Raw genomic sequence first — 15,769 nt, 5'->3', positions numbered from 1 at the left:
CAGCTTTTGTCGACAACCCATCTATAATAATTGTATTTATTTACAAACCCCGTTTCCATATGAGTTGGGAAAATGTGTTAGATTTAAATATAAACGGAATACAATGATTTGCAAATCATTTTCAACCCATATTCAGTTGAATATGCTACAAAGACAACATATTTGATGTTCAAACTGATAAACATTTTTTTTTGTTGCAAATAATCATTAACTTTAGAATTTGATGCCAGCAACACGTGACAAAGAAGTTGGGAAAGGTGGCAATAAATACTGATAAAGTTGAGGAATGCTCATCAAACACTTATTTGGAACATCCCACAGGTGAACAGGCAAATTGGGAACAGGTGGGTGCCATGATTGGGTATAAAAGTAGATTCCATGAAATTCACAAACAAGGATGGGGCGAGGGTCACCACTTTGTCAACAAATGCGTGAGCAAATTGTTGAACGGTTTAAGAAAACTCTTTCTCAACCAGCTATTGCAAGGAATTTAGGGATTTCACCATCTACGCTCCGTAATATCATCAAAGGGTTCAGAGAATCTGGAGAAATCACTGCACGTAAGCAGCTAAGCCCGTGACCTTCCATCCCTCAGGCTGTACTGCATCAACAAGCGACATCAGTGTGTAAAGGATATCACCACATGGGCTCAGGAACACTTCAGAAACCCACTGTCAGTAACTACAGTTGGTCGCTACATCTGTAAGTGCAAGTTAAAACTCTCCTATGCAAGGCGAAAACCGTTTATCAACAACACCCAGAAACGCCGTCGGCTTCGCTGGGCCTGAGCTCATCTAAGATGGACTGATACAAAGTGGAAGAGTGTTCTGTGGTCTGACGAGTCCACATTTCAAATTGTTTTTGGAAACTGTGGACGTTGTGTCCTCCGGACCAAAGAGGAAAAGAACCATCCGGATTGTTATAGGCGCAAAGTGTAAAAGCCAGCATCTGTGATGGTATGGGGGTGTATTAGTGCCCAAGACATGGGTAACTTACACTTCTGTGAAGGCGCCATTAATGTTGAAAGGTACATACAGGTTTTGGAGCAACATATGTTGCCATCCAAGCAACGTTACCATGGACGCCCCTGCTTATTTCAGCAAGACAATGCCAAGCCACGTGTTACATCAACGTGGCCTCATAGTAAAAAAGTGCGTTTACTAGACTGGCCTGCCTGTAGTCCAGACCTGTCTCCCATTGAAAATGTGTGGCGCATTATGAAGCCTAAAATAGCACAAGGGAGACCCCCGGACTGTTGAACAACTTAAGCTGTACATCAAGCAAGAATGGGAAAGAATTCCACCTGAGAAGCTTCAAAAATGTGTCTCCTCAGTTCCCAAACGTTTACTGAGTGTTGTTAAAAGGAGAGGCCATGTAACACAGTGGTGAATATGCCCTTTCCCAACTACTTTGGCACGTGTTGCAGCCATGAAATTCTAAGTTAATTATTATTTGCAAAAAAAAAATAAAGTTTATCAGTTTGAACATCAAATATGTTGTCTTTGTAGCATATTCAACTGAATATGGGTTGAAAAGGATTTGCAAATCATTGTATTCCGTTTATATTTACTGTAATTTCCGGACTATAAGCCGCACCTGACTATAAGCCGCACCAGCTAAATTTAGGGGAAAATACAGATTGCTCCATATATAAGCCGCACCCGACTATAAGCTGCAGGGTTTTGATGTGTAATTACCGTAGTATATAGGGGTTCCTGCTACCACGGAGGGGATTGTCGGGACAGAGATGACTGTTTGGGAACGCAAAGCGTCCCATTTATTAACAATAAATCTTTCAATCATTCAATCAAACTTTCACATCTTTGACATGGCGAACAGCATTCGTGCAGAGTACAAATAATACAACGGTATTACCGGTAGTCAGTCTTTAATCATTGTGTCATCGTCTTCCTCCTGCTGGACCTACTCTATATTTTATGCTGCTGCTGTCATATATATTGTATATACTGTAATATTGTACATGGTCATTGGTTTATATTGTATATATGGTATAGACATAATATAATATATCTGTATATAAATTATTCTGTACACATATGTATATATTCGTATATATGTTAGATTTTTTTTGTAGCTTTTTTAGTCTATTTATACCTGCATTGTCCTTTCCATCATTATAACTGAGCTACTGTGTTGAACAATTTTCCTTGTGGATCATTAAAGTTTGTCTAAGTCTAAGTACTAAAACCACCGAAATCCTCTTCGCCGGTGTCGGAGAAGAACAGGTCCTAAATGGCGTCGTCAGCCACTCTCTCTCCTCTGTTCTCGCTCTCAAAACCTTCCTCTTCGTCAGTGGAATCAACGGCTCCGGCCATCTGCTTTTATTACCTCTGAAGGATTTTTTTGTCTTTTTGCATTGAATCAGTTTTTCATGCTGCCGTCTCCGTCTCACCATTGATTCATTGATGTCAAGGGTACGTGCAGCAGCTCTATTTCCTTCTTTGACAGCCAATCGATTGCCTTTAACTTAAAAGCAGCATCATATGCACTTCTCCGTTTGTTTTCCATATTGAGGGTGTTTGCATGAACACTTCCTTCGCGCAAACTGTCGCTGACGCTCTCCTACTCTTTGTTTTGCTCTCGTTACCTGGCGCCAGATGTCTGCCTCGGTCTCGCGCATCCTCGGTAGTGCGCGCCCCTGGTTACCGCAAGCGGTAAAAAAGCCGCACCGTCGTAAAAGCCGCAGGGACCAAAACGAGGGGAAAAAGTAGCGGCTTATAGTCCGGAAATTACGGTACATCTAACACAATTTCCCAACTCATATAGCGCTTTTTAAAAGGCACTAAAGCAGGGGTGTCAAACGTAAGAACATGTTTTATCCGGCCCACTGGATGAGTTTACTAAGTATAAAAATGAGCCGAAATTTTTGAATGAAAGAAACTGCTGTTCTGAATGTGTACACTAGATGTCTCAATAGCAATTATTTGTATCTTTGTAGATTATGCTACGTATGTAAAAAAAATAAACCACATGAGTGCACCAGTCGGGGAAAATGATCAAACTACATAAATAACATCCTGTAATTTGATTTTTGTATTATTTTTTTATCTCGATAGATTGAAAATGATCACCAATGAGTTGACTGATGACCATTATCACATCATTTATTCAGAAAGTATAAATAAGGACAAATAAAGGTAGAATACTATTAACCACAACATGTAAGTGTAAAAAAAATATATATTATGATTTGTGCATTTTCAGAATGTGCTTGTTCTATTTTTAAACAAAGAAAACAATCTGAAGTTGTCTTTATTATCCAGTTATCGTGCCGTGATTTTACCAGTCCGTGGGGAGTAGATTTTCAATGTGGATCCCCCATCTAAAATGACTTTGACACCACTGCACTAAAGCTACCAAACCGGTTCCAAAATACTTTTATTATTGTCCGTTCTCCTTAAAGTCACAAGTAAACATGCTCAGGTCTGGATTTCAGTCATGTGGACTACCACTTGTGTGGACATGAGTGAGCCAGTCCGAGGGAGGGGTGTCCACTGTATATTAAATAGATCTACCAAATATGGGATACATATGTGTGGTTTTCTAAAGGGAAGTTGTCTTGCAGGGCAGGTGAGGTGTGGCGTTTGGGCTGCCTGATCTGGGAGGTGTTCAACGGGCCACTCAGTCGCACGGCTTCCCTTCGTTCACTCGGGAAGGTTAGTCTCTCTTTTTCTCTATTTTACTTTCCATTGGAATCCACAAGCAAATGTGTCAGTTCTATGGTCCTCCCCCCTCCCCCGCAGATCCCCAAGGCCCTCGTCCCTCACTACTGCGAGCTGGTGGGGGCCAACCCTCGCGCTCGGCCCAATCCAGCCCGCTTCCTCCAGAACTGCCGAAGCCCTGGGGGGTTCCTCAGTAACAGCTTTGTGGAGAGCAACCTCTTTCTGGAGGAGATCCAGGTCTGCTTTCTGACATGAAAAATGAGACATGAGACACTTGTAAAACAGATGAAATGTAACTTAAAGGCCTACTGAAATGAAATTTTTTTATTTAAACGGGGATAGCAGATCCATTCTATGTGTCATACTTGATCATTTCGCGATATCGCCATATTTTTGCTGAAAGGATTTAGTATAGAACAACGACGATAAAGTTTGCAACTTTTGGTCTCTGATAAAAAAAAAAGCCTTGCCCCTACCGGAAGTAGCGTGACGTAGTCAGTTGATCGCCTCCTCATATTGTCATATTGTTTTCAATGCAGCTAGAACGATTCGGACCGAGAAAGCGACGATTACCCCATTAATTTGAGCGAGGATGAAAGATTTGTGGATGAGGAACGTTAGAGTGACGGACTAGAATGCAGTGCAAGACATATCTTTTTTCGCTCTGACCGTAACTTAGGTACAAGCTGGCTCATTGGATTCCACACTCTCTCCTTTTTCTATTGTGGATCACGGATTTGTATTTTAAACCACCTCGGATACTATATCCTCTTGAAAATGAGAGTCGAGAACGCGAAATGGACATTCACAGTGACTTTTATCTCCACCACAATACATCGACGAAACACTTTAGCTACGGAGCTAACGTGATAGCATCGTGCTTAACTGCATAAAGAAACAAAATAAATAAATCCCTGACTGGAAGGATAGACAGAAGATCAACAATACTATTAAACCATGGACATGTAACTACACGGTTAATGCTTTCCAGCCTGGCGAAGGTTAACAATGCTGTTGCTAACGACGCCATTGAAGCTAACTTAGCTAGGGAGCTAACGTGATAACATCGGGCTCAAATGCAGATAGAAACAAAATACATAAACCCCTGACTGGAAGGATAGACAGAAAATCAACAATACTATTAAACCATGAACATGTAAATACACGGTTAATGCTTTCCAGCTTGGCGAAGCTTAAAAATGCTGTTGCTAACGACGCCAATGAAGCTAACTTGGTATAACGGCACCTCACAGAGCTATGATAAAAACATTAGTGCTCCACCTACGCCATCCAGCCCTCATCTGCTCATCAACACCCGTGCTCACCTGCGTTCCAGCGATCGACGGAAGGACGAAGGACTTCACCACGATCATCCGTGCGGTCGGTGGCTAGCGTCGGCTAGCGCGTCTGCTATCCGAGTCAAAGTCTTCCTGGTTGTGTTGTTGTAGTCCGCCGCTAATACACCGATCCCACCTACAACTTTCTTCTTAGCAGTCTTCATTGTTCATTAAACAAATTGCAAAAGATTCACCAACACAGATGTCCAGAATACTGTGGAATTATGAGGTGAAAACAGAGCTATTTTGTATTGGATTCAATGGGGTACCGATACTTCTGTTTCACTGGCTACGTCACGCGCATACGTCATCATACATAGACGTTTTCAACCGGAAGTTTAGCGGGACATTTAAAATTGCTCTTTATAAGTTAACCCGGCCGTATTGGCATGTGTTGCAATGTTAAGATTTCATCATTGATATATAAACTATCAGACTGCGTGGTCGGTGGTAGTGGCTTTCAGTAGGCCTTTAATTTGAAGACAAAGGCCAGTTGAACATCTTTTATGCAATAAGAAGAAGTCTTCTGCAAGCTTTATTTCAGTCTCATCCCCTCAGCTTGAGGTTTTACTGGAATGTTTCCATGATAACAGAAGGACGTGGTCTGTAAATCTTCCCCAGATTAAAGAAGCGGCTGAAAAGCAGAAGTTCTTCCAGGATCTGAGCGACGACCTGGACTCCTTCCCAGAGGACTTCTGTAAGCACAAGGTCCTCCCTCAGCTGCTCACCGCCTTTGAATTTGGGAATGCTGGCGCTGTAGTCCTCACGCCACTTTTCAAGGTCAGCCCCTTTGTCTCTCCTGAATTGCTTTAAATACCAGACTGGCACCAAATACTCCTCAAATGGTGGGAGTCTCCTCTAATAGTGTTTTTCAACCACTATATTGTCTGGTGTGCCGTGGGAAATGATGCAACCTCACCTAATTGGTCCAAAAATCTTTTTTGCAAGTCAATAATTTTACTCTGCAAATAATGTGCCGTTACTTAGTGTCTTTGCTGTGTAGAACTCGGCAGGGTAACCACGTAATACTCCATGTCAGTAGGTGGCAGCAGGTAGTTCATTGCTTTGTAAAAGTCGGAATGTGTCGGGTGAGACGAGGATGGTTTGTTGTGATCCCAATATGCAGACCACAGCGGGAGGCAGCTTGCAGGTAAAAAAATGTATGTAATGCTTAAACCAAAAATGAACAAAAGGAAAAGGCAATGAAGCATAGGGATGGCTATGCAAAACAAAAGTAAAACTGAACTGGCTACAAAATAAACAGAAACAGAATGCTGGACGACAGCAAAAACTTACAGCGTCCACAAAGTACAATCAACAATGTCCGCACAAAGAAGGATAGCAACAACTTAGATAGTCTTGCTTGCTAACACAAAGCAGGTGCGGGGAATAGCGCTCAAGGGAAGACATGAAACTGCTACAGGAAAACACAGACAAAACAGGAAGGGCCATCAAAATAAGAGCGCAAGACAAGAACTAAAGCACCACACAGGAAAACACCAACAAAGTCAAAATAAGGCACGACGACCTGGTGGAGTTTCATTTTTTTAACGTTTTCTGCTGGTGGTGTGCCTCCGGAATTGTTTTATGAAAAAAACCTTCCTTGCCTCAAAAAAGGTTGAAAAACTCTGCTCTAATAGATGCTTGCACCCAAGTAGTCAACTCTTATTTTGCTTGTATTATACACAGTGCTACTTTGCACAGTTGAGACAATTCTTGCCCCCACATTAGATATGTAAATATATGTCCCGATCCACTGTGCCAAAATGTATTTGGATACTTTTTAAAATAAAGAATACCACAAAAAATGTCATTATTGGCTTTATTTTAACATAAAATCTTATGATCCATCCAACATACACGTCTAATTGCAATCAAATCCTTTTTGGCAATAAAAAACAGAGCAAACTTCTCCTTTAGTCCAAAGTTCAAAGGCTCCTAATTTGGCTGCAAGTGTATGCAGTGGAAATATTTATTTGATCAAAATGATGAGGTACAAGTGGTAGAAAATGGATGGATGGTTCATTAATCTACTTGTTAATAATCTGGTTAGTTTTTGTCGTAACCTGTTCTAGCTACACTTCTGTTAAAATGTCACCACTTTTTTTTTTTTTTTGGATACATTTTGGGTGATACTACAAATGTGGGTATTGTTCCAATAGCAAGCACTTACAGGATCAAACTTAGTCCTTTGTGTCCAAGGACGTTGTAACAGGTTCCAAGGACCACCAAGTACAGACATTACTTCGAGCATAGTTTTGACTTCGTTTATTTGGCAATAAACCTTCAGTCCCGTCGGGTCGCTTTTCAGCTCTGCCGCTTTCACTGCTCGCTCCTCGGTTCGCTTTTCAGCCTTCCGCGTCGTCTGCCTCTCGCTCTCTTCCGCGCTGCATGCGTTGCTGTTGGCTCTCCAACTCCTTCTGCCCCGTCGTTCTTGGCTGCCGCCCTTTTACACACTGAGAGGGGATTACTCAATTGTGCCCAGGTGCGCGATCCACGCACCTGATCTTGTTTGCGGCGTCGAACCCGGCGCGCCCTGCCTCGCTGTTCGCTCGCCGTCCACGCCTCCTCGCCGCCATCTTGGAGCGGGCGCCGGTGTGCCCTGCCTCGCTGTCGGACTGCCGGCCCCGCCTCTCCACAGACGTATTTCCTGAAGCCTAAAAAAAGACAGATTTTGTGATAACTAAAATATCAATGTAATCATTGTAGTATCGACTATATACGGCTCTTGTACTTGATTGATTGAAACTTGTATTAGTAGATTGCACAGTACAGTACATATTCCGTACAATTGACCACTAAATGGTAACACCCCAATAAGTATTACAACTTGTTTAAGTCGGGGTCCACGTTAATCAATTCATGGTATCTTGGTATCGTCACAGTCGATATTTGTAAAGATCCACCCATTTGTTCACATTCAGAGGCGCTAGCTTGCTGTTAGCGGTTAGCTATTGTATCTGTAGTGAAGCCTGTTTAGCTAGTCCTTGTCCTGCAGGGATGATACTTGTAAGAACTCTGGTTTGTTGCCACGGAGGCCAGGATTAGTCATTTAAAAGTAGCTAAAACACTCTACACTGTAAAAAAAAATAAAAAAAAGTTGAGAAAACGCAAATTTTCAAGGCAACATGATGCAACAAGATTTTTGCGTTTTCTCAACTTTTGAAGTTTGCTGGCCTGTTTTGGTAGTTAAACATAGTGAAACCTTATTTCTGAGTCTGACTAACTTGAAAACTATAATTAGTCCAACAATTGCAAATCGTATTTTTTACAGTGTAGACAGACGTTAGCTGCTAGCTAGCCATGTTTTAAAGCACAGCTTTCAGAGCGGCCTGTCAGTGTTTATAGCTTCACCTTTATTGTTAGTTTTTAAGCCAAACTACTGTACCTCCATTCTCCCTCTTTTGCGCTCCACATTGTTTCCACTTGCTGTGTGTGTGTGTTGACTTGCGACATGTGCCCCGGCCAGAGGTGGGTAGAATAGCCAGAAATTGTACTCAAGTAAGAGCACTGTTACTTTAGAGAGGTATTACTCAAGTAAAAGTAAGGAGTAGTCACCCAAATATTTACTTGAGTAAAAGCAAAAAGTATGTTGTGAAAAGACTACTCAAGTACTGAGTAACTGATGAGTAACCTGTTCGTTTAATGACGGCAACAAATAATGCACAAAAACATAAAAATAGCAATGAGCAAATTCAGAGCCTGGAATATCTCTTAAGCAACTAAAACAATAATATATATTAAATAATAATACATTAACATAAAATAAATTAAGGCATATTGAGCCACAATAACCTTAACAGCACCATAGGCTCAGTAGGCAGAGATTACGAAGGAAAATAACAAGTTAGCCTTTACGCAAACCATAAACTGATAGGTGTGGGCTGCACCTGGGAACACACTGTGCACTTCTGATTGGTGTTTCTATGCATGCGTGAGTGTGTGTGCGACTGTGTGTCTATGAGGCTGCAGTGTGTTAATAAATGTGCCCACACGATGTACATTTGACAGTGATTCATAGCAGGGAAGCTAACATCAGCCTACGGTGACAGCCAAAATATCTACTCACGTTACTTACCGCCATGTTCTTCCTCAAATTTGACGTTGAGTTCATGTAAGCTTAAGCTTGTTGTTGTTTTGCCGCTGAAGCATGACCAGGCGGTCATGTGACCGCCTGTCTCTGTTTGATTGGTGAAACGGAGTCAAACGTCACCAGTGACTGCATTTGATTGGTGAAACGGAGTCAAACGTCACCAGTGACTGCATTTGATTGGTGAAACGGAGTCAAACGTCACCAGTGACTGTATTTGATTGGTGAAACGGAGTCAAACGTCACCAGTGACTGCATTTGATTGGTGAAACGGAGTCAAACGTCACCAGTGACTGCATTTGATTGGTGAAACGGAGTCAAACGTCACCAGTGACTGCATTTGATTGGTGAAACGGAGTCAAACGTCACCAGTGACTGCATTTGATTGGTGAAACGGAGTCAAACGTCACCAGTGACTGCATTTGATTGGTGAAACGGAGTCAAACGTCACCAGTGACTGTATTTGATTGGTGAAACGGAGTCAAACGTCACCAGTGACTGCATTTGATTGGTGAAACGGAGTCAAACGTCACCAGTGACTGCAGTTCATTGGTGAAACGGAGTCAAACGTCATCAGTGACTGCATTTGATTGGTGAAACGGAGTCAAACGTCACCAGTGACTGCATTTGATTGGTGAAACGGACTCAAACGTCACCAGTGACTGCATTTGATTGGTGAAACGGAGTCAAACGTCACCAGTGACTGCATTTGATTGGTGAAACGGAGTCAAACGTCACCAGTGACTGCATTTGATTGGTGAAACGGAGTCAAACGTCACCAGTGACTGCATTTGATTGGTGAAACGGATTCAAAACGTCACCAGTGACTGCATTTGATTGGTGAAACGGAGTCAAACGTCACCAGTGACTGCATTTGATTGGTGAAACGGAGTCAAACGTCACCAGTGACTGCATTTGATTGGTGAAACGGAGTCAAACGTCACCAGTGACTGTATTTGATTGGTGAAACGGAGTCAAACGTCACCAGTGACTGCATTTGATTGGTGAAACGGAGTCAAACGTCACCAGTGACTGCATTTGATTGGTGAAACGGACTCAAACGTCACCAGTGACTGCATTTGATTGGTGAAACGGAGTCAAACGTCATCAGTGACTGCATTTGATTGGTGAAACGGAGTCAAACGTCACCAGTGACTGCATTTGATTGGTGAAACGGAGTCAAACGTCATCAGTGACTGCATTTGATTGGTGAAACGGAGTCAAACGTCATCAGTGACTGCATTTGATTGGTGAAACGGAGTCAAACGTCACCAGTGACTGCATTTGATTGGTGAAACGGAGTCAAACGTCACCAGTGACTGCATTTGATTGGTGAAACGCAGGCATGCGATAGATCCTACTTTGAAGGTCTGTCTGACAAACCAAAACAAACAAAGCGTGCATTAACAGATGGATAAAAATCAGTAGCGAGCTGAATGTAGATAAATGGAGCGGAGTAAAAGTAGCGTTTCTTCTCTATAAATATACTCAAGTAAAAGTATGTTGCATTAAAACTACTCTTAGGAGTACAATTTATCCCAAAAGTTACTCAAGTAGATGTATAACAGAGTAAATGTAGCGCGTTACTACCCACCTCTGGCCCCGGCTCATATTACCATCATGTCCATCAAAAATAAAGTACCGGTGTTTTCCAAAGGCAGTATAGTATCTTTTTTAGTTCATTGGTAGCGGTATATGGTACTATCCTGATATGTCAGTCTGGATGGCATTCACCATGTTTCAGCTTGGTGTGTGTTTACAAACTGTCCACCAGGTGGGGAAGTTCCTGTCCACTGAAGAATACCAACAGAAGATCATCCCGGTCATCGTGAAGATGTTTTCCTCCACAGACCGGGCCATGAGGATACGACTGCTGCAGCAGGTTCTACATTTTCAAAAGTTGCATTTTCTTTCAACAAAACAAAATGCGATAAAGAGTAAAAGTCTGGATAATGCTCCTGCGTAGTCACTATGCCGTCCTCTCATACGTGGCCTGTTTTCATGAGCCTGCACAACCACATCTCTTGTTGATTTATGTCCTTGCAGTGAGCAATTGTTTTTAATGCTGAAACTAATCAATCCCTTATTATTGGACTTACAGTCGACATCAAAAGTTTGGGGTCACCCAAACAATTTTGTGGAATAGCCTTCATTTCTAAGAACAAGAATAGACTGTCGAGTTTCAGAAGAAAGTTCTCTTTTTCTGGCCATTTTGAGCGTTCAATTGACCCCACAAATGTGATGCTCCAGAAACTCAATCTGCTCAATGGTCAGTTTTGTAGCTTCTGTAACGAGCTAAACTGTTTTCAGATGTGTGAACATGATTGCACAAGGGTTTTCTAATCATCAATTAGCCTTCTGAGCCAATGAGCAAACACATTGTACCATTAGAACACTGGAGTGATAGTTGCTGGAAATGGGCCTCTATACACCTATGTAGATATTGCACCAAAAACCAGACATTTGCAGCAAGAATAGTCATTTACCACATTAGCAATGTATAGAGTGTATTTCTTTAAAGTTAAGACTAGTTTAAAGTTATCTTCATTGAAAAGTACAGTGCTTTTCCTTCAAAAATAAGGACATTTCAATGTGACCCCAAACTTTTGAACGGTAGTGTACACTTGTAAAGAACATCATGTCATGGCTGTCTTGAGTTTCCAATCATTTCTACAACTCTTATTTTTTTGTGATAGAGTGATTGGAGCACATACTTGTTGGTCACAAAAAACATTCATGAAGTTTGCTTCTTTTATGAATTTATTATGGGTCTACTGAAAATGTGAGTAAAAGTATACATACAGCAATGTCAATATTTGCTTACATGTCCCTTGGCAAGTTTCACTGCAATAAGGTGCTTTTGGTAGCCATCACATGGACACAGAGCATAATACTACCACCACCATGCTCGACGGTAGGAATGGTGTTCCTGGGATTAAAGGCCTTCCCTTTTCTCCTCCAAATATATTGCTTGGTATTGTGGCCAAAGAGCTCCATTTTTGTTTCATCTGACATCACATGGACAAAGATCAGACCTTCTGGAGGAAAGTTCTGTGGTCAGATGAAACAAAAATGGAGCTGTTTGGCCACAATATGTTTGGAGGAGAAAAGGTGAGGCCTTTAATCCCAGGAACACAACCCCAACTGTCAAGCATGGTGGTGGTAGTATTATGCTCTGGGCCTGTTTTGGAACTGGTGCTTTAAATGGGACAATGAAAAAGGAGGATTAGCTCCAAATTCTTCAGGACAAGCTAAAATCATCAGCCCGGAGGTTGGGTCTTGGGCGCAGTTGGGTGTTCCAACAGGACAATGACCCCAAACACACCTCAAAAGTGGTAAAGGAATGGCTAAATCAGGCTAGAATGAAGGTTTTAGAATGGCCTTCCCAAAGTCCTGACTTATAGGTGTGGACAATGCTGAAGAAACAAGTCCATGTCAGTAAAGCAACACATTTAGCTGAACTGCAGCAATTTTGTGGTCAAAAATTCAAGCAGAAGCTTGTGGATGGCTACCAAAAGCGCCTTATTGCAGTGAAACTTGCCAAGGGACATGTAAGCAAATATTAACATTGCTGTATGTATACTTTTGACCCAGCACATTTGCTCACATTTTCAGTAGACTCATAATAAGTTCATAAAAGAAGCAAACTTCATGAATGTTTTTTGTGACCAACAAGTATGTGCTCCAATCACAAAAAAATAAGAGTTGTAGAAATGATTGTAAAGTCAAGACAGCCATGACATGATGTTCTTTACAAGTGTATGTACACTTTTGACCGCGACTGTATGTTGTTGCAGTGAGCAATTGTTGTTAAAGCTGGAACTAATCAATCCCTTTTAATTGTACCTACATTGAAAAATTCCATTCTTGCACGTGGGAAAAAAAGCAGACTGATCATAGCTCTGTCGTGGTCGTTGATGCAAGGTTAGACGTTTCTTGGAGGTCTACATCAAGTGTCACCAACGCGGTGCCCGCGGGCACCAGGTAGCCCGTAAGGACCAGATGAGTAGCCCGCTGGCCTGTTCTAAAAATAGCTTAAATAGCAGCACTTACCAGTGAGCTGCCTCTATTTTTTTAATTTTATTTATTTATTAGCAAGCTGGTCTCGCTTTGCTCGACATTTTTAATTCTAAGAGAGACAAAACTCAAATAGAATTTGAAAATCCAAGAAAATATTTTAAAGACTTGGTCTTCACTTGTTTAAATAAATTCATTAATTTTTTTACTTTGCTTCTTATAACTTTCAGAAAGACAATTTTAGAGAAAAAATACAACCTTAAAAATGATTTTAGGATTTTTAAACACATATACCTTTTTACCTTTTAAATTCCTTCCTCTTCTTTCCTGACAATTTAAATCAATGTTCAAGTAAATGTATTGTTTTTATTGTAAAGAATAATGTTAATGTTAATTTTAATTTAATTCTTCATTTTAGCTTCTGTTTTTTCGACGAAGAATATTTGTGAAATATTTCTTCAAACTTATTACGATTAAAATTCAAAAAGATTATTCTGGCAAATCTAGAAAATCTGTAGAATCAAATTTAAATCTTATTTCAAAGTCTTTTGAATTTCTTTTAAAATTTTTGTTCTGGAAAATCTAGAAGAAATAATGATTTGTCTTTGTTAGAAATATAGCTTGGTCCAATTTGTTATATATTCTAACAAAGTGTAGATTGGATTTTAACCTATTTAAAACATGTCATCAAAATTCTGAAATTAATCTTAATCAGGAAAAATTACTAATGATGTTCCATAAATTTTTTTTTTTATTTTTTCAAAAAGATTCGAATTAGCTAGTTTTTCTCTTCTTTTTTTCAGTTGAATTTTGAATTTTAAAGAGTCGAAATTGAAGATAAACTATGTTTCAAAATTTAATTGTCATTTTTTTCGTGTTTTCTCCTCTTTTAAACCATTCAGTTAAGTGTAAATATCATTAATTATTAATAATATCATAGAGTTAAAGGTAAATTGAGCAAATTGGCTATTTCTGGCAATTTATTTAAGTGTGTATCAAACTGGTAGCCCTTCGCATTAATCAGTACCCAAGAAGTAGCTCTTGGTTTCAAAAAGGTTGGTGACCCCTGATCTACATCAAGCTCCGCAGGAGCAGTTTGAAAGACGGCACTATTGCATAATTCAGGCTTTAGTCTGAAATCCATTTCATGTTTATCCAAAAACATGTTATTATCCTCTATACTTCCTAGATGGAGCAATTCATTCAGTATCTCAACGAGGCAGCAGTCAATTCCCAGATTTTCCCTCACGTGGTCCACGGCTTCACTGACACCAACCCTGCAATCAGAGAGCAAACTGTTAAGGTGTGTGCTCTCCTTCTCTCACACGAAACACAAGGCACAAATCAATGCGGTCTGTGTGACGCTGCTGCTCCTTCCTCAGTCCATGTTGCTGCTGGCTCCCAAACTGAACGAGAGCAACTTGAACCAGGAGCTGATGCGCCACTTTGCCAGGCTGCAGGCCAGGGACGAGCAGGGCCCCATCCGATGCAACACCACCGTCTGCCTGGGCAAGATCGCCTCCTACCTCAATGCCGGGGTAAGCCCAAATATTAAGAAATGCAAAAAAATTGAATAAACTCAGAAGGTTTTGCCGCTTGAACAACTTGGAAATATCATGGAGAATATGGTCCAAAGTTAGAACAGTATAACAAACACATTCAAAGGTACGGTGTGCTCTTAGCAACAGTATCACTTCTTTGTACAGTACACTATTTAAGACACATTTCCCCTGGAATGTAGGATTTGTTGTCTTTTTTTATTCCAATGGAGAAATCTCCTTTAAAGGCCTACTGAAAGCCACTACTACCGACCACGCAGTCTGATAGTTTATATATCAATGATGAAATCTTAACATTGCAACACATGCCAATACGGCCGGGTTAACTTATAAAGTGCAATTTTAAATTTCCCGCTAAACTTCCGGTTGAAAACGGCTTTGGATGATGACGTATGCGCGTGACGTAGCCAGTGAAACAGAAGTATCGGTACCCCATTGAAAACAATACAAAATAGCTCTGTTTTCATCTCAAAATTCCACAGTATTCTGGACATCTGTGTTGGTGAATCTTTTGCAATTTGTTTAATGAACAATGAAGACTGCAAAGAAGAAAGTTGTAGGTGGGATCGGTGTATTAGCGGCTGGCTGTAGCAACACAACAAGGAGGACTTACTTGGATAGCAGACGCGCTAGCCAACGCTAGCCGCCAACCGCATCTGTGATCGGGTGAAGTCCTTCGTCGCGCCGTCGATCGCTGGAACGCAGGTGAGCACGGGTGTTGATGAGCAGATGAGGGCTGGCTGGCGTAGGTGGAGCGCTAATGTTTTATCATAGCTCTGTGAGGTCCGGTTGCTAAGTTAGCTTCAGTGTCGTTAGCAACAGCATTGTTAAGCTTTGCCAGGCTGAGAATTATTAACCGTGTATTCACATGTCCATGGTTTAATAGTATTGTTGATCTTCTGTCTATCCTTCCAGTCAGGGATTTATTTATTTTGTTTCTATCTGCATTTGAGCCAGATGCTATCACGTTAGTTCAGTAGCTAAAGAGCTTCGCCGATGTATTGTCATGGAGATAAAAGTCACTGTGAATGTCCATTTTGCGTTATCGACTCTCATTTTCAAGAGGATATAGTATCCGAGGTG

At 41.0% G+C, this 15,769-nt stretch overlaps 1 protein-coding gene across 1 annotated transcript in view; it reads left to right on the top strand.

The window, feature by feature from the left end:
• Positions 1-15,769, top strand: part of scyl1 (SCY1-like, kinase-like 1) — a 53,139-nt gene that overhangs the window by 12,974 nt on the left and 24,396 nt on the right. Inside the window, exons 5-10 of the mRNA XM_062044209.1 lie at positions 3,587-3,677; positions 3,765-3,920; positions 5,642-5,800; positions 10,885-10,992; positions 14,317-14,430; positions 14,510-14,665. Coding sequence (XP_061900193.1) covers positions 3,587-3,677; positions 3,765-3,920; positions 5,642-5,800; positions 10,885-10,992; positions 14,317-14,430; positions 14,510-14,665 — 784 coding nt within the window. The remainder of the gene's footprint in view (positions 1-3,586; positions 3,678-3,764; positions 3,921-5,641; positions 5,801-10,884; positions 10,993-14,316; positions 14,431-14,509; positions 14,666-15,769) is intronic.

The sequence above is a fragment of the Entelurus aequoreus genome, linkage group LG04, assembly GCF_033978785.1.
Source record: "Entelurus aequoreus isolate RoL-2023_Sb linkage group LG04, RoL_Eaeq_v1.1, whole genome shotgun sequence".
Lineage (NCBI taxonomy): Eukaryota > Metazoa > Chordata > Actinopteri > Syngnathiformes > Syngnathidae > Entelurus > Entelurus aequoreus.
The sequence above is the reverse complement of the archived record's forward strand: the minus strand, read 5'-3'. Positions and strand labels throughout refer to the sequence as shown.